Here is a 23086-nt window from a genome sequence, read left to right on the forward strand (position 1 = left end):
ACATGTATAAGTCATGAAGAAAGCAATAGCAAAAAACTAAACGATCAAGTGCTAAGCTAATAGAATGGGTCAAGTCAATCACATCATTATCCTAATGATGTGATCCCGTTAATCAAATGACAACTCATGTCTATGGTTAGGGAACTTAACCATCTTTGACCAACGAGCTAGTCAAGTAGAGGCATACTAGTGACACTCTGTTTGTCTATGTATTCACACATGTATTATGTTTCCGGTTAATACAATTCTAGCATGAATAATAAACATTTATCATGATATAAGGAAATAAATAATAACTTTATTATTGCCTCTAGGGCATATTTCCTTCAGAGGAGGTGTTCATGAGGCAGCCATCGGGATATGAGAGTAAGTAACCGCCACAGTATGTCTGCAAGCTTGACAAAGCAATCTATGGTTTGAAACAAGCACCTAGAGCATGGTACTTCAGGTTGAGCTCGCAGTTAAAGTATCTTGGCTTTATTGCTTCCAAGGCTGATACATCTCTGTTCATTTATAACAAGGGGAAAGTAGTCATCTTTGTGCTCATATATGTGGATGATATCATAGTCGCAAGTTCATCACAAAGTGCTACTAATGCTCTTCTACATGATTTGAGCTCAGAATTTGATTTTAAAGATCTAGGTGATTTGCATTTTCTCCTAGGCATTGAAGTTAAGAAGACTCAAGATGGCATAGTACTAAATCAAGAGAAATATGTTACTGAGCTTCTATCTCGCATGGGGATGAAAAACTGCAAGCCTGCACCTACACCTTTGTCCTCCTCAAAGAAACTTTCAGCATATGAAGGAGAGCCACTTCATGAAGGAGATAGCACAAGGTATAGAAGCACTGTTGGAGCATTGCAGTACTTGACTCTTACTCGTCCAGATATCTCGTTTGATGTTAATAAGGTTTGTCAATATCTGCATGCACCTACTACTGCACATTGGGCAGTTGTCAAGAGAATTGTAAGGTATGTTAAACATACTATGGGAACAGGACTGCATTTCAGACGCTCTAATTCCACTCTTGTGAGTGCATTCTCCGATGCTGATTGGGCAGGTTGCAATGATGACAGAAAGTCAACTGGAGGCTTTGTAGTATTTTTTGATCCTAATCTTTCTTGGAGTGCCAGGAAACAGGCCACTGTATCAAGGTCAAGTACAGAGGCTGAGTATAAATCCTTGGCTAATGCCACTGCAGAAATCATTTGGATTGAGTCACTACTAGAAGAATTGGGAGTTAAGCAAAATCGCATCTCATGCTTATGGTGTGATAATTTGGGAGCAACATACTTGTTAGCAAACCCAGTGTTTCATGCAAGAAGCAAGCATATAGAGATTGATTTTCACTTTGTACGTGAAAGGGTTGCAGCAAAGAAACTTGAGATACGGTTCATTCCTTCCAAAGATCAAGTGGCGGATGGATTTACTAAGGCACTACCAGCAAAACCATTTGAAGAGTTCAAGAGGAATCTAAATGTAGGATAGTTGAGATTAAGGGAGGGTGTTAGAATTTGTGTTTATCTCCTTGATGTAATCTCAACCTTATTCTATCTCTCTCCCGTAGCCTGCTAGGATTCCCTGTAAACAACCAACTCCCTCACGACTTGGTTTCCTCTTCTTGTAAGCCACGATAGGGCTGTACTGTCTCTCTCAATATAAATCAACGCGGCTCCTCATCGAGGAGTAGGAGCGCTTCCAAATCTTTCATCTTGTAGCCTCTACCTATGTTATCTGTATAGTACTAGAACCTAAACAAACATGAAATTGGTCAATGGGAGGGACGGAGGGAGGGAGGGAGAGGGAGAGAGGGGGAGAGAGAGATGTGACAATAGACGATGCAATCCACTATAAAATATGAATGGAAGGCATACGGAAACGCATCATCTCGATAAATCGTGTGGAACCTTAGGAGTGGGTGCCTCCCTGTATTTTTCTGGAAGGAAGGAAGCGCGAACGCTGATGTGTTTGCGGAGGAGCCAACATAAGAAGACGACGGTGCGGATATGACGAAAGCAACACACAGTTATGTAGCGAGATGCAAATACTGAGAAGGGGCGAGGAATTTTCCTTTGTAACCCCTAGAGTTTGTGCACATTTAGAGTCAGGAACAAGATTTTACAGTATACGAGCAAAAAGGGAGAACGGGGACTTGGGAAACGTACCTCACCAGATCATTGGTTGCCGGAAATGCTATGCCACTCCAGAGCAACGCTGGTGGTAGTCTGGTAGAGAGAGGAAGCACAGTTGGTGGGCTCGGGGGTGGAGGCAGTTGAGATTCCTAGGGGGTACTTTCTCTGGCTCCCCATTGGGCCCACTGAAGGGGAGACGGATGGGAGACAAACCGGCCGAGAAAGAGAAAGGCCCATGTACTACACAACACATTAAAGATCATCGGTCTACAGTTCTCTCTTTTTCTCGAGTAGTACAATTTTACAACCTATTTTTTTACGGGAGTACAATTTACAGCTTAGCATTACATATGCATCAAAAGTTCAAAAATGACTCAGGAAAAACAAGGTATCTGCAGGAATTTGCACGAGCCTTGGGATGGCCTTGTCGGCACCAAGCGACCCAGGGTGTGTTTGGTTTATGCCTCATACCAAAACATAGCTAGTCGAAATTAAAAAAAAAAGAAATGGTTGAGGTTTTGGTTGGTTGTAAGTTGGAACATTGGCAAGGAAAAGAAACGAGAATTCGACAAACAGTATTTCCTCGCAAAAAAAAAGACAAATAGTATTCATATATGCCAAGAAGTTGACAACCACCAATCAAAAACAGATTTATTTATTTTGTCAAAGCAACAAATTTGGTGTGGTACACCTTTGTCACAATCCAAACATACCCCAAGACACCTCAAAGGTGTTCATCTTGTCGGCGGCAGCAAAACTGAATGATTATTGTGGTCCATGTGGCACGACAAACTGTTAAGCCGAATCTAGTAAAAGCTAACTTGAATGACAGATCTATATCTATATCTATATCTATACCTATTATTAAAGGGAATGGGTATTCTTGGTTTGGTTTAGTCCTTTTCGTTTGGTTTACACACGTTAAGCGATTTGGACCAGGTACTTGTATGTTGATGGGCCTTTTATGGGCTTTCATAAAGAGACCGCGAAAAATAATTGGGTCAAAATAAATCAACATTGTGGGAATTAAACACAAGACCTCTTGTATATCTCTTAGATGTAACAACCAAAGAATTATGCACATTTTATATTTACTAAACCAACCTCATTCTAAATATACGAGTGGCAGTCATCATGTTTAATTTTTTTTGCAAGAAAAGGAGTTGATATTAAAACGACCAAATTACAGAAAGGTCCACACAAAAAAGGAAATTACAACCAAGCCCCTCTGCAACCCGACTACGCCGGCACCATGGACGAGCCGATGACGCGCCGTTTGCGGCTGCTCGCTGACGCCTTGGATCGAAGCAGCCCCCAGGCGAAACGGGAAGTCTCCGATCAACTGTCCCTGAGGACCTACACCCATGGCTGTCGTCGTCGTCGCACAGCTCAACACCGCCTTCCTTCTCAAGATCTTCAACCGTCGGAATTGCCATCCCTCGATCTCTAGCACGGGGAACCGTGCATGGCCGCTTCACCGAGCAGTGAGCACAAAGAAAGGAGCTGGTCCACAGCGGAGCTCCACCGAAACTTCGCCGTCGAAGGGGAGACCAACACCCGCAAAAAGCCGATCCAGTCGTGTCGCCGCCTCCACGACGCCACCGGTTGGCTCCCTAGGCACGCCTACACTATGTACACGTTGCAAATCGGGCCTCCCCCGTCCTCCCACCGTCGGAGCGGCTGGCGGAGGGCGAGGGAGCCGCCGATTCGGCAACGGCGAGGTGGAGAGCCCAGGGTTCGCACAAATCGCCCTTTGTTTCTGTAGATGGGGAAGGGTGAGGTCCAAGGCTCATGTTTAGGGAGAGGACTAAAGCGGGTGAGGACTTTATGGTAATTAATGAAAGGGTTATGCTTAAATGCCATTAAAAATGATTGTACTTAAATGGAATCAGTGGGAGATTATGCCCCGCAAAGAAAATATGAATACGACTAAATTGCAACGTATTTTTTTATGTTCATTTTGTAGAAGGGCGATGTTGTGTTGCAACATGTTCTTCATAATGAATCCAATGTTGTGGGACATTATGCTTGTGCAAAACATCAATTTTTTCCGTTGCAACGCACGGCATATGTGCTAGTATTACCTAAAACACGATTACATGCATTTGAAAACAAAATCTGGCGCATAGAAGATTCAAGTTTTCCGAAAAGAGCATGCAGTTTGCTGATCCTCAGATGTTAAAACTCCTAGGAAACCTACATGAGAGTACTAGTTTGGTGAACAGAGAAACAGAGCTACCAATCCCGCAACTGCAACATTCAAGTTTCAAGATGACATGACCAAAAACTGCTCTGCGATCCCGCACCCTGTTATCAAGACACAATTCCACCTTCTAGCACCTAGTTAGTCAACTCCATGATAGCACTCACAATGTCGCCATCCGCAGCCTTGAGCGCCTTCACGGCCCTGGATCTCAACACAGAGGGCCTACGTCATCACGAGCTTGACGTCCTTCTTGTGAACGTCACTGTCGTCGACCTCCTCATCGTCCTGGGCTGCTGCCACAGACTGCTCGCCCATCGAGATCACACTGCTCGGGCCTGGCGTCTTGAACTGCTCCGCCGCTTGTGTCTGCAGCTTAGTGCTCGGGTCCTCGACCTTGACCTCCCCGAACATGACATAGGTGTCTGACTGCGAGCTCTTGAACACATCTGGCTTCGAGAGGACATACATAACCTGCAATTATGTGGAAAAGTTAAGACAGTGCAACAACCACCAGCATATAGGGAACAATGGCCTGAAGTGGTCAAGATGCTCACGGTCTTGCTCTTCTTGATAGTTACACGGCTCACACCAGTAATGGCCTTCATGCCAAGCTTCTCCATGGCTTTCCTGCTCTTCTTCTCACTCCTACTCTGCCTAGATCTTCCACCAGCATCACCTCCTAGTCCCAGAAAGCACAGATATATTGTCAAGACTTTCTAAATTTTGCATAAGACCAGAATTCTACAACTAGACATAGTTCACTCCATGAATTTTTATTTTTAACCACTGGAAATGGCAAGTGTAACATTCAAACAACACATCCCTTTTCTCAAGCAAGACCGAACAGAAACTGTGACTGCAGTCAAGTCTTGTTGGTATCAATTATCATATTTTCTAAAAATGAACAAGATATCCCTTTTGTTTTGCCTCTTAGGTAAGGTACAAAGGATTAGCTACTCGTATAATGTTAGTTCCAGCATCACGTCATACTAAATGCATTGAAATGGTTCACATAGCAGGACTATAATAGCAAAAGCAAGAGTTTGCATTAGAGGATTTGCTCCTATCAAACTAAATGCTACATACGAACATTCATGCATATGTTAATGCAGATTAATATTGATACAACGTGCCACCACAGTACATAGGTGAATATTATATACAAATGGCAGGCAGTACTCAAGGAAACTATAAACTGTGTAGAGACAGTTCTGAATAATACAGGAATAAGTAAATATGATAGAGTCCAAAAAAATAAGAATAAAAACCACAAAGGCATAGCAATGGTAATTAACATGACATAGGTGTCTGACTGCGAGCTCTTGAAGACGTCTGTCTTGGAGAGGACATACATAGCCTGCAATTATGTGGAGAAGTTAAGAAAATGCAACAACCACCAGCATATAATTATGCCACAGGGAACAACGCCCTGAAGTGGTTAAGATGCTCATGCTATTGCTCTTCTTGATAGTTACACGGCTCACACCAGTAATTGCCTTCATGCCAAGCTTCCCCATGGCTTTCCTGCTCTTCTTCTCACTCCTACTATGCCTAGATCTTCCACTAGCATCACCTCCTAGTCACAGAAAGCGGACATATATTGTCAGATTTTCAAAATTTTGCACAAGACCAGAATTCTAGGCATAATAAACTTCATGGATTATTATCTGTAACAATTGGAAATGGCAAGTGTAACATTCATACAGCACTTCGCTATTGTCAAGCAAGACTGAACAGAAACTGTGACTGCAATTGAAGTCCTCTTGTTATCCATTATTGATTTTCGAATTTTGAACAAGATATCCCTCTTTGTTTTGCCTCTTAGGGCAAGGTACAAAGAATTAGCTACTTGTATAATGGAAATTCTAGCATCACTTCATACTAAATTTATTGAAATGGTTCACCTACCAGGATTTTATAATTGCAAAAGCTATATGGTATGTTTATTTCAGATTGGAGTTGATTGATGAACGGATAAGATTTACGACCTAGCACAGATCGAAAAGGAAAATAGAGGTTACAAAGAAGAAAGGTAGCAGCCGGTGATGGTGTCCAGAATTCGGTCACTCACCACGTCACCTCCCGGCCAGGTGGGCCGGGCCGAGGACCCCCATGGCGGTCCTCCAGCAGGTCTTCTCGAGGAGGCCCATGACGTGTAGAAGGAGTATTCCCGAAAACTTGGTGCATACTCCTAAGACTTAGCGAGGTCGTCTACAACACGCTTTACCTTCTACATAGCTGATCTAATTGTAACCCTAGACCCCCTGGTACCTATATAAACCAAGGTGTAGGGTTTATTGATGACAAACACACAACGATATCGTCGTATATCAAACTGTACTTTGTACTCCATCCAAATCAATACAACACAAGCATGACATAGGGTTTTATCTCTTCGGAGAAACTGAAACTAGGTAAACCTCTTGTCCTTGTTGCCATCACATCTAGGCTACTAGTTAGGGACCCCGTTCCCAAGATCTGTCGGATTCGACTTTGACGGTAGGCTATTCTATCAATGTAAACAGGGATGACATGTCCTTTGCGTTGAAGGACGCATGCGACTGCGAGGAGTGAGAGGTGGTGCCACCGAAGATTCGAGAGTTTGCTACTTGCGCATATTTTATAGTGTACAAGGCTTTGGTTTTCAGTTCAGGGTCCAAACTCACGTCTCTCACTAGCTTGGCAAATCCTTGTTTAGTGTAAAGTCTAGGGTGAGCTACTGGGGTATTAGAGCAAAAGCACACATATGTAAACATATCTCTTTGGAGAAATGGCAATAAAGGCTTAGTACGACATGCACTACAAGATTGGCTCAGAAAATTTATGGATGAATGATAATGTGCACACCAACCTTTCTCAGCCAAAGCATGAACGCCACTTATAAAGAAAGCATTGCTCTCTGTAGTCTCTTGTAGCCTCTACCTTTGTTATCTGTATAGTACTAGAACCTAAACAAACATGAACATAGTCAAGGGGGGAGAGAGAGAAAGGGAGATAGGAAGATGGAGGGAGAGAGGGAGAGAGGGAGAGAGAGATGTGACAATAGACGGTGCAATCCACTATGAAATATGAATGGAACGCATACGGAAACACATCATCTCGAGAAATCATATGGAACCTTAGGAGTTGGTGCCTCTGTGTATTTTTCAGGAGGGAAAGCAGCGCCAATCCTGATGTGCTTGCGGAGGAGCCAACATAAGAAGACGACGGTGCAGATATGATGAAAGCTACACTCTGTTCTACAGCAAGATGCAAGTACTGAAAAGGGGCGAAGAATTTTCCTTTGTAACCCCTAGCATTTCCGCACACTCAGAATCAGGAACAAGATTTTACAGTATATGAGCAAAAAGGTATAACAGGGACTTGGGAAGTGTACCTCGCTACAACATTGGTTGCCGGAATCGCTGTGCCACTCTAGAGAAACAGTGGTGGTAGAGAGAGGAAGCACAGTTTGTGGGCTCGCGGGGTGGAGGCTGTTGAGATTCCTAGGAGGTACTATCTCTGGCTCGCCGTTGGGCCCACTGAAGAAGAGACGAGACAGATGGGAGACAAACTGGCCAAGAAAGGAAAGGCCCCTGTACACATTAAAGATCATCACAGTCTACAGTTCTCTCTTTTTCTCTAGTAGTACAATTTTACAACCTGTTTTTATTTTACGGGAGTAAAATTTACAGCTTAGCATTACATATGCATCAAAAGTTCAAAACTGACTCAAAAAAAACAAGGTATCTGCAGGAATTTGCACGAGCCTTGGGATGGCCTTGTCGGCAGCAAGCGACCCAGGGCGTGTTTGGTTTATGCCTCAGACCAAAACATAGCTAGTTGAAATTAAAAAAAGAGTGAATTCCGGTTTTTACCCCCTATTTTGACTTTTTTGACACTAATTACCCCATTTAGTGGGATTTCATCCGTTTTACCCCATTTAGCACAAGTGTTGCCACAATTTACCCTCTTTTAAATTTTGCGTGCGTTCTGACCTACGGGTCACAATTTGTCAGGTCTAGCTGGCATGCCACGTCAACGGGTTTTTTCTGTCTATTTTTCTCCCTATTAAACTCATTTCCGGTTTGAAGTATTCTGATGGGACGATTGTACTTGATCAGCATGTCATATTACCATTGAATAAATTATAGGAGAAATTGTTACCAATATAATCTAAAATCATGTATGCTTTTCTTTTATCATATATGGCCTTAAGTATGGATGGTTCTGTAGATTAGATTAAAGTGGTGTAAATATACTACTTTACTAACTCTGATGCACCTACATATCTAAATATCTAGGTAGCAAATATGTTGACTGAAGAGTATGTGTTGTTACTTGCTAGCTGTAAAGGAAGTTTGGATCTTTGTATCTTATGATGCATGCTGAAACGTGTTCGTTCACCGTATTAGAGTATATTATGATTGCAGCCACTAATTCATTTTTCTTTTTCTTGAACAAAGCGGATGGCAACGGAGATGTAGAGTGTTAGGCATATTTTACATGTCCGTGGATACAAGAATCCAGAGCCAGAGATGATTGAGAGGTATTTCATTATTTATTTTGATATAAAGGAGAAGATGAAGGAATTGGGTTCCAACCCTTGGGACAGTGCTAATTATCAGAAGAAGGGGGCCAACGGAAACTCCATGATTGAGTTAACAGATGATGCAGGCATGGTGAACATGCTAGAGGAACTTGATGCTTATAAGAAAATCAGTTTGAATGTTAATTGGGGGAGAGCAACACAAACGAGAAGCCATGGGAGGCGAGCGTGGCGCGCGGCCGACTTGGACGTTGGACGTGCCGCGAGCGACCTCCATCGGCTGAGCCGGTCAGAAGAAGCGGCGCTGCCCAGTTCAGCAGTGAGAAAAATAGCCAGGAAAAACCACTGACGTGGCATGCCAGCTGGACCCGACAATTGTGACCCACCAGTCAGAATGCTCAAAAAAATTAAACGGGGTAAACTGTGGCAACATTTTTGCTAAATGGGGTAAAATGAATGAAATCTTGCTAAATGGGGTAATTAGTGTCAAAAATGTCAAAATAGGGGGTAAAAGCCGGAATTCACTCTTAAAAAAAAGAAATGGTTGAGGTTTTGGTTGGTTGTAAGTTGGAACATTGGCAAGGAAAAGAAACGAGTTCTACAAACAGTATTCATATATGCCAAGAAGTTGACAGCCATCCAAACAAAAACAGATTTTTTTTTTGTCAAAACAACAAATTAGGTGTGGTACACCTTTGTCACAATCCAAACATACCCCAAGACTCCTCAAAGGTGTTCATCTGGTCGATCAGTGGCAGCAACACTCTGAGTGATTATTGTGGTCCATGTGACAAGACAAACTGTTAAGCCGGATCTAGTAAAAGCTAACTCGAATGACAGATATTAGCTAAAACATGATTACGTGCATTCGAAAACAAAATCTGGCACACAGAAGATACAAATTTTCCCAAAAGAGCATACAGTTTGCTGATCCTCAGATGTTAAAACTCCTAGGAAACCTACATGAGAGTACTAGTTTGGTGAACAGAGAAACAGAGCTACCAATCCCGCAACTGCAACATTCAAGTTTCAAGATGACATGACCAAAAACTGCTCTGCGATCCCACACCCTGTTATCAAGACACAATTCCACCTTCTAGCACCTAGTTAGTCAACTCCATGATAGCACTGACAATGTCGCCATCCGCAGCCTTGAGCGCCTTCACGGCCCTGGATCTCGACACGGAGGCCTGCCTCATCACGAGCTCAACGTCCTTCTTGTCAACATCAGTGTCGTCGACCTCCTCACCGTCTTGGGCTGCTGCCATGGACGGCTCACCCTTTGAGATCACACTGCTCGGGCCTGGCGCCTTGAACTGTTCCGCCGCTTGTGTCTGCAGCTGAGTGCTCGGGTCCTCGAGCTTGACCTCCCCGAACATGACGTAGGTGTCTGACTGCGAGCTCTTGAAGACGTCTGGCTTGGAGAGGACATACACAACCTGCAATTATGTGGAGAAGTTAAGAAAATGCAACAACCACCAGCATTTAATTATGCCACAGGGAACAACGCTCTGAAGTGGTCAAGATGCTCACGGTCTTGCTCTTCTTGATAGTTACACGGCTCACACCAGTAATGGCCTTCATGCCAAGCTTCTCCATGGCTTTCCTGCTCTTCTTCTCACTCCTACTCTGCCGAGATCTTCCACCAGCATCGCCCCCTTGTCCCAGAAAGCACAGATGTATATTGTCAGATTTTCAAGACATAGTTAGGGTAAGGTACAAAGGATTAGCTACTTGTATAATGGAAATTCCAGCATCACTTCATACTAAATACATTGAAATGGTTCACCTACCAGGATTATAATAGCAAAAGCAAGATTTTACATTCAGGATTTGCACCTATCAAACTAAATGCTATAGCTGAACATTCATGTACTCCCTCCGTCCCATATTAATTGACAGTTTGACACTGAAATGGATGTATCTAGACGCATTTCAGTGCTAGATAGTAGATACATCTATTTCAGCCTCAATTAATATGGAATGGAGGGAGTATATGTTAATACAGATTGACGTTGATACAAGGTGCCACCTCAGTACAGAGGTGAATATTATATATGAATGGCAGGCAGCACTCAAGGAAACTATAAAGTATATAGACAAGCAGTGCTGAATAATTCAGGAATAAGTGGGTATGATTCCAAAAATATAAGAACATAAACTACAAAGGCATGGCACTGTATGGAAAGAACAGAATATTAGAGAGTACAAACTGGTCAGTGCCTAATCTTCAAATAAAAACAGGTAAAAGTGAACCAAAAAAGGTAAATACAGAGTTTGTATCATATTGGGGAACAGATCAGACAACAACTTCTTAATTATGATAATGCCAAAATTCAGTCCAATAGAAACAAAATAATCCAATTGATTCAGGGGTTGAAAAGGCAGCATCTCAAATAGAAATAGGCTTGTCTGTAACTAAGTGGCTGCTTGAACTGAATGGAAGCAACTGCAGGATAGAATTTCATCATACCCTCAACGTCATCGTCATCTTTTTCATCCTCATCGTCATCATCATCCTCAAGGATAGGCTCATCTCCCTGAGAGTATGCATTACAAATATCATATTACTTGAGCGTCATAAGTATTAACACTAAGCAGCAATGCCTCAGAACAGGGGACATGCAGAGGGGGGAAAGCAGAGTTAGACATATTACAAGGAACTGTTGCCTGCATTGACAACAGAAGCTATGGTGAAATGTTTATATTGTTGGTACAGGAAATATGTCATACTTCATATAAGCATACACAAATACACACATGATACTTAGGTCACAACTGGATTCCATAGATAATTAATAAATAAGGTAGCATTTCTACTCTAGCAACCACCAAAGGTGACTGATTTATCTGTGCTCAGTTAAAATTCCTTTCAGATTGTGCATGCACAAGACAAAGCAGTAGCATTTCAGTGTACAACACTGCAGATCTCTTCTCTCAGAAAGGGAACCACAAATCTTTATACAGGAAGGAACAACTAACAGACAAGTCACAAATCACAGGGCCTATTACAACAAAGCTAGCTCCGGAAAGACCAAAGGACAGTATAAGCAAACTCTGAAATTGAACTCGTAGCTGGACAAGCAGGCATCACAAGGCCTGGGCTGGGCCGCTGCCCTCCCCCCAATGAAAAAATGCAGGATAATAAGAGCAGAAACAGGGACAAACACAGAACTGCCATTAGGCTGGCCACCCACAGCTCTCCAACCAAAGCTCTGCAACTTAGGGGACATAAACAGAGGAGATCTACCGTCCTAGCACCGCCGCCGCAACAAAATAAGCCGACGTAGGGCCCGAACAAGCATGGAGAGGCGAAATTATCATTTTTTCAGTTTGACACGGCACTAAATCGGAGGGGGGGAGGGGGCGGAATGGAGGATCACCTCGATGTTCTGCTCCTCGAGCTGGGCGCGGAGAAGCTCGGCGACCGTCATGGTGGCGCGCCGGAAAAACCTTGTGGGAGGGGAAAGTAAAACCCTAGCTAGGCTAGGAGGGAGGGGCTTGGGAGCCGGAGAGCAGAGGAGAGGGCCAAGAGAGAGAGACTGCGACGGAGGGGAAGCGAGGAAGAGACGCGCTTGGCCTTCCGGTCGGCGTTGGCTGGCCGCTGTTTGGGCCCATCTTGGGAACGTTTGGGCCCAACATGTGCGGCCCAGTTGGATAGTGAATGCGAGCGTTAGTTTTCAGTTCAAGGTCCGCTTGGCAACTTAGTGTTTAGTGTAGATGCCAATTGAGCTAGGGGGGCAGTGGAGCAAAATAATACTCCCGTTCCAAAATAGATGACCCAACTTTATATTAACTTTGTACTAAATTAATACAAAGTTGAGTCATTTATTTTAGAACGGAGGGAGTACATACTAGTAGAATGCCCGTGCATTGCTACGGGCCACAAGATATATAAATAAACCAAATAAATGATTAAGGTCGTCCCGGAGGTCGAAGCTTATTTCTCCCACGTATGTTCGGGCGTGTTCAGACATCAAATGGACTCCCAACGGGCTCCCTAAAATTCATCCATCTGGATAGTCCGGGCTCCCCAAATATAGGAAACATAAAGAATTCAACCATCTAGATACCGATTGACAAGTTTTGGCTAGAGAATTCAGGGGACATAGGGAGATACGGAGATGAAACACTTAGAAACAAGGGAGGATCAGCTTGTCACACGGATTTACTACTCTTAGATGAATGTTGCTCGCTAGAACTTACAAGATTATAAGGAAGTTCAGGGATGTTTGGTTTACGCCCAGGTCAGCCCCGCCAAATCAAGGGCACACCAAAATTTTGCATAGGATTTGCCCGCCCATGTTTTGCCAGCGCCTTGGTACAGCAGCCCGAAGGAATCGGTAGCTACGAAGAAAATATTGGCGAGGCTCCAAAACTTGGGCTTCAATCCGAACGAAACGCTACACTATTAGGGAAAAGCATATACACAGAATCTTATCAGCAGTGCGCTTTAAAATCAGGCGCTGCTGCTAAGTAACAGTAGCGCGGGTTTTAACCCTCGCTATTACTAAATTGATAGCAGTAGCGCTGGTTTTTTACCCTCGCTACTACTAAGCGGTCTCTACCGTGTCCCCCGGGACATGCCATAGTAATAGCGCGGGTTTTTAACCCTCGCTACTACTAAGTTGATAGCAGTAGCGTTGGTTTTTATCCCTCGCTACTACTAAGCGGTCTCTACCGTGCCTCTAGGCCATGCCATAGTAGTAGCGAGGGTTATAAACCCGCGCTACTACTAAGTTTTTACCCCTCGCTACTACTAAGAGGTCTCAACCGTGCCCCTCCGGGACATGCCAGAGTAGTAGCGAGGGGTAAAATCCCTCGCTACTACTAAAGGTCCCATTTTGAAACTCTACCCCCCCGGATCGCCTTTTCGGTTTTGTAAAAAGCAAAAGAAAATGATAAAAACTTCAAAAATTAAAATCCTTCGAGATGTAGTTATGTTACTACATCTACTAGTTAGGAAAATTTAAAAACTTAAATTTGGACATGTTTTGCAAAAAGTGTAGGGAAAATGTAAAACGGCTATAACTTTTGCATACCATGTTAGAAAAAAACATATAATATATCAAAATGTTTCAAAATTAAAATCCTTCGAGATGTAGTTATGTTACTACATCTACTAGTTAGGAAAATTTAAAAACTTATATTTGGACATGTTTTGCAAAAAGTATAGGGAAAATATAAAACGGCTATAACTTTTGCATACGATGTCAGAAAAAACGTATAATATATCAAAATGTTCAGCACGAAAATCCGCATACGATGGAGACGGCCTATGGCCTGTTTGCAAATTTTTAGAATCCTCAAAATTCTAAAAGGAAAAAAAGTTATGCTCAAATTTCAGTTTTTTTTTAATTTTGGTCAAATCTGGTCAAACTGTGGTCAAACTACTTATTCAAGAAGTATTAGTGTTACTAAATAATTATTCAAGAATATTAGTGTTACTAAATAATTATTTCAGTTTTTTGGAATTTTGGTCAAATCTGGTCAAACTTTGGTCAAAATATGGTCATACTCCTTATTCAAGAAATATTAGTGTTACTAAATAATTATTGTTTTTTAGAACAATAGTTTTAAACTCAAACAGCGAAATGTGTGAGTTCATGCTCAAGCTAAACTCCCGAGGGTTAATAGGATTGACATCTTACTATTGTCAGGAAAACAACAAGTGCAGACTTGGAATCGAGGGAGAATAGAACCCGGAAGTTAAGCGTGCTTAGGCTGGAGTAGTGAGAGGATGGGTGACCGTCCGGGAAGTTAGATGATTTGAAATGATGAGGGGTGATTAGAGATTAAATTGAGCAGCGATGAGGGTGATTAGAGATTAGAGGTTAAAATAATTCATAAATTTGAAAATTCGCGCAAAAAATTCGAAAAAAAATTCCGTGGGTTAGTAGTAGCGCGGGTTTTTACCCACGCTACTACTAACGGACGTAGTAGTAGCGCGGGTGGCACCCACGCTGCTGCTATACGTTAGTTGTAGTGCCTTATTAGTAGCGCCGGCCCCCGCGCTGCTAATAGGCCCAAAATCCGCGCTGCTGCTAGGCTTTTCCCTAGTAGTGCTAGCGCATGACTGCAGTCAACGCCAAAAATTGGCATGGTAACTGTTGGCCACAATCCAAACATCCTCTTTATGCCAGCCAGAACATGGAGCGTCTAGGATTCAACCCAAATACAAGAGATAACATATTCCTGCCCTTTGGCTTACACAGCTCATATATCCCAGAAACAGAACAACAAAGCAAGAAGATATGAGCACCCTAGGATCAGAGATGGATGGTTACACAGTCGGTTACGTAGTCAATGGCCGCAGCGAAGAGGTATGGAGCTGTGGATGAACGTACAAGTGTCCAAATCTTCAGTAATCTTCAGATAGAGCTTCAGTGATGGATCCTGGCAGTTTTCTGAGTAGATGGAAAGCATTCATGTGAACAAGCAAGCCATTCACTGAGTAGATGAAACATGATTCTATTCAACCAAGTAGATGGAAAATGAACAACACAAGTGCATAAATTAAGTTTTCTTTAATTATAGACCTAAAATTTTGAAGTACTATTTGATAACCCACAAGTATAGGGGATCGCAACAGTTTTCGAGGGTAGAGTATTCAACCCAAATTTATTGATTCGACACAAGGGGAGCCAAAGAATATTCTCAAGTATTACCAACTGAGTTGTCAATTTAGCCACACCTGGATAACTTAATATCTGCAGCTAAGTATTTAGTAGCAAAGTAATATGATAGTAATGGTAACGGTAGCAAAAGTAATATTTTTGGGTTTTGTAGTGATTGTAACAATATCAACGGAAAAGTAAATAAGCGAAGAACAATATATGAAAAGCTCGTAGGCATTGGATCGATGATGGAGAATTATGCCGGATGCGGTTCATCGTATAACAATCATAACATAGGGTAACACAGAACTAGCTCCAATTCATCAATGTAATGTAGGCATGTATTCCGAATATAGTCATACGTGCTTATGAAAAAGAACTTGCATGACATCTTTTCTCCTACCCTCCCATGGCAGCGGGGTCCTAGCGAAAACTAAGGGATATTAAGGCCTCCTTTTAATAGAGTACTGGACCAAAGCATTAACACATAGTGAATACATGAACTCCTCAAACTACGGTCATCACGGGGAGTGGTCCTAATTATTGTCATTTCGGGGTTGCCGGATCATAACACATAGTAGGTGACTATAGACTTGCAAGATAGGATCAAGAACTCACATATATTCATGAAAACATAATAGATTCAGATTTAAAATCATGACACTTGGGCCCTAGTGACAAGCATTAAGCATATCAAAGTCATAGCAACATCAATCTCGGAACATAGTGGATACTAGGGATCAAACCCTAACAAAACTAACTCGATTACATAATAGATCTCATCCAACCCATCACCATCCAGCAAGTCTACGATGAAATTACTCACGTACAGCGGTCAGCATCATGAAATTGGTGATGGAGGATGGTTGATGATGACGACGGCGACGGATTCCCCTCTCCGGAGCCCCGAACGGACTCCAGATCAGCCCTCCCGAGAGAGTTTAGGGCTTGGCGGCGGCTCCGTATCGTAAAACGCGATGAATCCTTCTCTTTTATTTTTTTCTCCCCGAACACGAATATATGGAGTTGGAGTTGAGGTCGGTGGAGCTCTAGGGGGCCCACGAGGCAGGGGGCGCGCCCCCACCCTCGTGCCCAGGGTGTGGGCCCCCTGACCTTGATTCTTTAGCCAATATTTTTTATTATTTCCAAAAATAAGCTCCATGAAGTTTCAGGTCATTCCGAGAACTTTTGTTTCTGCACATAAATAACACCATGGCAATTCTGCTGAAAACAGCGTCAGTCCAGTTTAGTTCCATTCAAATCATGCAAGTTAGAGTCCAAAACAAGGGAAAAAGTGTTTGGAAAAGTAGATACGATGGAGACATATCAACTCCCTCAAGCTTAAACCTTTGCTTGTCCATAAGCAATTCAGTTGATAAACTGAAAGTGATAAAGAAAAACTTTTACAAACTCTGTTTGCTCTTGTTGTTGTAAATATGTAAGGCCAGCATTCAAATTTTCATCAAAGATTATGAACTAACCACATTCACAATAACAGTTAGGTCTCATGTTTACTCATATCAATGGCATAATCACCTAGCGAGCAATAATAATAAATCTCGGATGAAAACACTTTCTCAAAATAATCATAATATGATATAACAAGATGGCATCTCGCTAGCCCTTTCTGAGACCGCAAAACATAAATGTAGAGCACCTTTAAAGATCAAGGACTGACTAGACATTGTGATTCATGGTAAAAGATATCCAGTCATAGTCATACGCAATATAAATTAATAGTAATGGATGCAAATGACAGCAGCGCTCTCCATCTGGTGCTTTTTAATAAGAGGGTGATGACTCAACATAAAAGTAAATAGATAGGCCCTTCGCAGAGGGAAGCAGGGATTTGTAGAGGTGCCAGAGCTCGGTTTTGAAATAGAGATAAATAATATTTTGAGCGGCATACTTGCATTGTCAACATAACAACCAAGAGATGGCGATATCTTCCATGCTACACACATTATAGGCGGTTCCCAAACAGAATGGTAAAGTTTATACTCCCCCTCCACCAACAAGTATCAATCCATGGCTTGCTCGAATCAACGAGTGCCTCCAACTAACAACAGTCCCGGGGGAGTTTTGTTTGCAATTATTTTGATTTGATTTGCATAAAGCATGGGACTGGGCATCCCCGTGACCAGCCATTTTCTCATGAGTGAGGAGCAGAGTCCACTCCTCTTGAGAATAACCCGCCTAACATGGAAGATAAGGACAGCCCTAGTTGATACATGAGCTATTCGAGCATACAAAACATAATTTCATTTGAAGGTTTAGAGTTTGGCACATACAAATTTACTTGGAACGGCAGGTGGATACCGCATATAGGAAGGTATAGTGTACTCATACGGAATAACTTTGGGGTTTAAGGGATTGGATGCACAAGCAGTATTCCCGCTTAGTACAAGTGAAGGCTAGCAAAAGACTGGGAAGAGACCAACTAGAGAGCGACAACAGTCATGAACATGCATTAAAATTCATAAACATTGAGTGCAAGCATGAGTAGGATATAATCCACCATGAACATAAATATCGTGAAGGCTATGTTGATTTGTTTCAACTATATGTGTGAACATGTGCCAAGTCAAGTCACCTAAATCATTCAAAGGAGGATACCACCCCATCATACCACATCACAACCATTTTAATAGCATGTTAGCACGCAAGGTAAACTATTATAAGCTCCTAGCTAATTAAGCATGGCATAAGTAACTATAATCTCTAATTGTCATTGCAAACATGTTTATTCATAATAGGCCGAATCAGGAACGATGAACTAATCATATTTACAAAAACAAGAGAGGTCGAGTTCATACCAGCTTCTCTCATCTCAATCAGTCCATCATATATCGTCATTATTCCCTTTCACTTACACGACCGAATGATGTGAATAATAATAATAGTGCACGTGCATTGGACTAAGCTGGAATCTGCGAGCATTCAATAAACAGGAGAAGACAAGGCAATATGGGCTCTTGGTTAAATCAACAATAAAGCATATAAGAGCCACTTCAACAATTTCATAATGGTCTTCTCCTATCGACCCCCAAAGAAAAGAAATAAAACTATTTACACGGGAAAGCTCCCAACAAACAAAAGAAGAACAAGAAATCTTTTTGGGTTTTCTTTCTTTTTAATTACTACTACTACAACAAGAAAGTAAACTAGCTAAAAGCTACAACTATTTTTTGTTTTTTCTTAAGGTTTTCCAAACACACAAGAAGAAAGCATAAAAAGGAAAAATAAACTAGCATGGATATTACAGTGAAAGAGTATGAGCACCAACAACTAGCAATGAGTGTGTGAACATGAATCTAATGTCGGTGAGAGATACGTACTCCCCCAAGCTTAGGTTTTTGGCCTAAGTTGGTCTATCGCCACGGCTGGCCTGGCAGATATCCATAGTTATAGTTGGGGTCGTACTGAGAAGAAGCCTCGAATTGCCACTGGTTGGCAATTGCCTCCGGATCCCACTGATAATTAGAATGTCATGGAGGATCAAATTGTGGTTCCGGCTCAGCCTCTGTAGGTGATGTAGGATTCCGGTAGGCGTGGATGGCCGCCAGCGGAACAAGATACTTTCTGTTCGTGTTGGTCACTAAGGAAGTCGGTGAGGCCTGCATTCTCAGCCAACTCATAAAAATCATCATAAATCCCGGCTGCTCTCAGGAAATTATCACAAGGCCATTCGCACGGCCGAACCTCTGCGGTGCGAGGCAGATTATATTTGGGCCTCTCCTCTTCTTTACTTTGCTTTTCCCTCGAGCTTTGGCTCGATGAGCCCCTCAAAAATCTCTTCATCATTTTCTGAAAATTTCTGAAATTTTTAGTAACTTCAAATAAAAGTGAACCAAACTCAACAAAATTGATAGCAACTACTCCCACAAGTGCCTAGAGACTATATCATGAATCAGAACTACTTGGAACCATATAAATTTGACATGCAAGCTCAAGAACATGGTCACCTAGGCAGCACAAATTTGCAATGAATAAAGCACTAGAACAAAAACTAATTGGACCAATGGAGGAGTCACATACCAAGGAACAATCCCCCAAAGCAGTTTTGTGAGAGGTTCTTTGAGCAAGGAGATCGAAAATCGCAGCAAAATGAGCTAGAACTCGTGCTTGAGCTGGATGGTGATTTTTTTGGGAGGAAGAAGAAGTGTGTGGGTGTAGTAATAAGTGGAGGGGAGCCACCGTGGGCCCACGAGGCAGGGGGTGTGCCCTGGACCCTCGTGCCCAGGTGCTTGCTCCCCCTGCTGTGTTCTCAGTGCCAGATATTCTCAAATATTCCAGAAAAAAATCATATTTCAATTTCAGGGCATTTGGAGAACTTTTATTTTCGGGGTATTTCTATATTGCACAGATAATTTAGAAAACTGACAGAAAATACTATTTTTACTTTATTTCAACTAAACAACAGAAAGTAAAAGGAAGGTACAGAAGGTTGTGCTTTCTAACTTCATCCACCTCATGCTCATCAAAAGGAATCCACTAACAAGGTTGATCAAATCTTGTTAACAAACTCATTCCGAATAACATGAAACCCGAGAAATTTCGAATAACACTATGTTACCTCAACGGGGATATGCGCATCCCCAATAATAAGAATATCATATCTCTTTTTGAGAGTAGGAAGAGGAAATTCAAAACCTCCAAAAATAATCGATGGAATTTTTCCAATAGAGTTTATGCTATGAACTTGAGGTTGTTTCCTTGGAAAGTGTACCGTATGCTCATTACCATTAACATGAAAAGTGACATTCCCTCTGTGGCAATCAATAACAACCCCTGCAGTACTCAAAAAGGGTCTTCTAAGAATAATAGACATACTATCGTCCTCGGGAATATCAAGAATAACAAAGTCCGTTAAAATAGTAACATTTGCAACCACAACAGGCACATCCTCACAAATACCGACAGGTATAACAGTTGATTTATCAGCCATTTGCAAGGATATTTCAGTAGGTGTTGATAACCCACAAGTATACGGGATCGCAACAGTTTTCGAGGGTAGAGTATTCAACCCGAATTTATTGATTCGACACAAGGGGAGCCAAAGAATATTCTCAAGTATTAGCAGTTGAGTTGTCAATTCAACCACACCTCGATAACTTAATATCTGCAACAAAGTATTTAGTAGCAAAGTAGTATGATAGTAGTGGTAACAGTAACAAAAGTAACTATAGCAAAAGTAATGTTTTTGGTGTTTTGTAGTGATTGTAACAGTAGCAACGGGAAAGTAAATAAACGAAGAACAATATGTGAAAAGCTCCTAGGCATTGGATCGGTGATGGAGAATTATGCCGGATGCGGTTCATCATTTAACAATCGTAACATAGGGTGACAGAACTAGCTCCAATTTATCAATGTAATGTAGGCATGTATTCCAAATATAGTCATACGTGCTTATGAAAAGAACTTGCATGACATCTTTTGTCCTACCCTCCCGTGGCAGCGGGGTCCTAACGGAAACTAAGGGATATTAAGGCCTCCTTTTAATAGAGTACCGAACAAAGCATTAGCACATAGTGAATACATGAACTCCTCAAACTATGTTCATCACCAGGAGTGGTCCCGATTATTGTCACTTCGGGGTTGCCAGATCATAACACATAGTAGGTGACTATAGACTTGCAAGATAGGATCAAGTACTCACATATATTCATGAAAACATAATAGGTTCAGATCTGAAATCATGGCACTCGGGCCCTAGTGACAAGCATTAAGCACAGCAAAGTCATAGCAACATCACTCTCAGAACATAGTGGATACTAGGGATCAAACCCTAACAAAACTAACTCGATTACATGATAGATCTCATCAAACCCGTCACCGTCCAGCAAGCCTACGATGGAATTACTCACGCACGGTGGTGAGCATCATGAAATTGGTGATGGAGGATGGTTGATGATGACGATGGCGACGGATCCCCCTCACCGGAGCCCCGAACGGACTCCAGATCAGCCCTCCCGAGAGGTTTTAGGGCTTGGCGGCGGCTCCATATCGTAAAGCGCGATGAATTCTTCTCTCTAATTTTTTTCTCCAAGAAAGCAAATATATAGAGTTGGAATTGAGGTCGGAGGAGCTCCAGGGGGCCCACGAGGTAGGGGCGCGCCCTAGGGGGGAGGGCGCGCCCTCCACCCTCGTGGCCAGGGTGTGGGCCCCCTGGTCTCCATCTTTTGCAAGGATTTTTTATTATTTCCAAATAGACGTTCCGTGGAGTTTCAGGTCATTCCGAGAACTTTTGTTTCTGCACATAAATAACACCATGGAAAGTCTGCTGAAAACAGCATCAGTCTAGGTTAGTGCCATTCAAATCATGCAAGTTAGAGTTCAAAACAAGGGCAAAAGTGTTTGGAAAGTAGATACGACGAAGATGTATCAACTCCCCCAAGCTTAAACCTTTTCTTGTCCTCAAGCAATTTAGTTGATAAACTGAAAGTGATAAAGAAAAGCTTTTACAAACTCTGTTTCCTCTTGTTGTTGTAAATATGTAAAGTCAGCATTCAAGTTTTCAGCAAAGATTGTGACTAACCACATTTGCAATAACTCTTAGGTCTCATGTTTACTCATATCAATGGCATAATCAACTAGCGAGCGATAATAATAAATCTCGGATGACAACACTTTCTCAAAACAATCATAATATGATATAACAAGATGGTATCTCGCGACCCCTTTCTGAGACCGCAAAACATAAATGCAGAGCACTTTTAAAGATCAAGGACTGACTGGACATTGTAATTCATGGTAAAAGAGATCCAGTCATAGTCTTACCCAATATAAATTAATAGTAATGAATGCAAATGACAGCTACGCTCTCCAGCTAGTGCTTTTAATAAGAGGGTGATGACTCAACATAAAAGTAAATAGATAGGCCCTTCGCAGAGGGAAGCAGGGATTTGTAGACGTGCCAGAGCTCGGTTTTGAAATAGAGATAAATAATATTTTGAGCGGCATACTTGCATTGTAAACATAACAACCAAGAGATGACGATATCTTCCATGCTACACACATTATAGGCGGTTCCCAAACAGAATGGTAAAGTTTATACTCCCCCTCCACCAACAAGCATCAATCCATGACTTGCTCGAAACAACGAGTGTCTCCAACTAGCAACAGTCCCAGGAGGAGTTTTGTTTGCAATTATTTTGATTTAGTTTGCACAAAGCATGGGACTGGGCATCCCGGTGACCAGCCATATTCTCGTGAGTGAGGAGCGGAGTCCACTCCTCTTGAGAATAACCCACCTAGCATGGAAGATAAGGGCAGCCTTAGTTGATACATGAACTATTCGAGCATACAAAAAAGAATGTTTATTTGAAGGTTTAGAGTTTGGCACATACAAATTTACTTGGAACGGCAGGTAGATACCACATATAGGAAGATATGGTGGACTCATATGGAATAACTTTGGGGTTTAAGGGATTGGATGCACAAGCAGTATTCCCGCTTAGTACAAGTGAAGGCTAGCAAAAGACTGGGAAGCGACCAACTAGAGAGCGACAACAGTCATGAACATGCATTAAAATTAATAAACATTGGATGCAAGCATGAGTAGGATATAATCCACCATGAACATAAATATCGTGAAGGCT

The 23086-nt window shown here is 42.1% G+C and overlaps 1 protein-coding gene and 1 pseudogene across 1 annotated transcript; both read right to left on the bottom strand.

The window, feature by feature from the left end:
- Positions 1-4245: 4245 nt before the first annotated feature.
- On the bottom strand, positions 4246-5618 carry LOC125549232 (annotated as a pseudogene).
- Positions 5619-9711: 4093 nt separating this feature from the next.
- LOC125549233 (nascent polypeptide-associated complex subunit alpha-like protein 1) lies at positions 9712-12427 on the bottom strand. Its single transcript, XM_048712695.1, has 4 exons — positions 12252-12427; positions 11342-11408; positions 10402-10526; positions 9712-10307 (listed from the first exon to the last, which is right to left on the bottom strand). Exons 1-4 carry the CDS (start codon positions 12300-12302, stop codon positions 9972-9974), a joined length of 579 nt encoding a protein of 192 aa, XP_048568652.1. The 5' UTR covers positions 12303-12427; the 3' UTR covers positions 9712-9971.
- Between the last annotated feature and the right edge of the window lie 10659 nt (positions 12428-23086).

This window comes from Triticum urartu, chromosome 3 (genome assembly GCF_003073215.2).
Source record: "Triticum urartu cultivar G1812 chromosome 3, Tu2.1, whole genome shotgun sequence".
Lineage (NCBI taxonomy): Eukaryota > Viridiplantae > Streptophyta > Magnoliopsida > Poales > Poaceae > Triticum > Triticum urartu.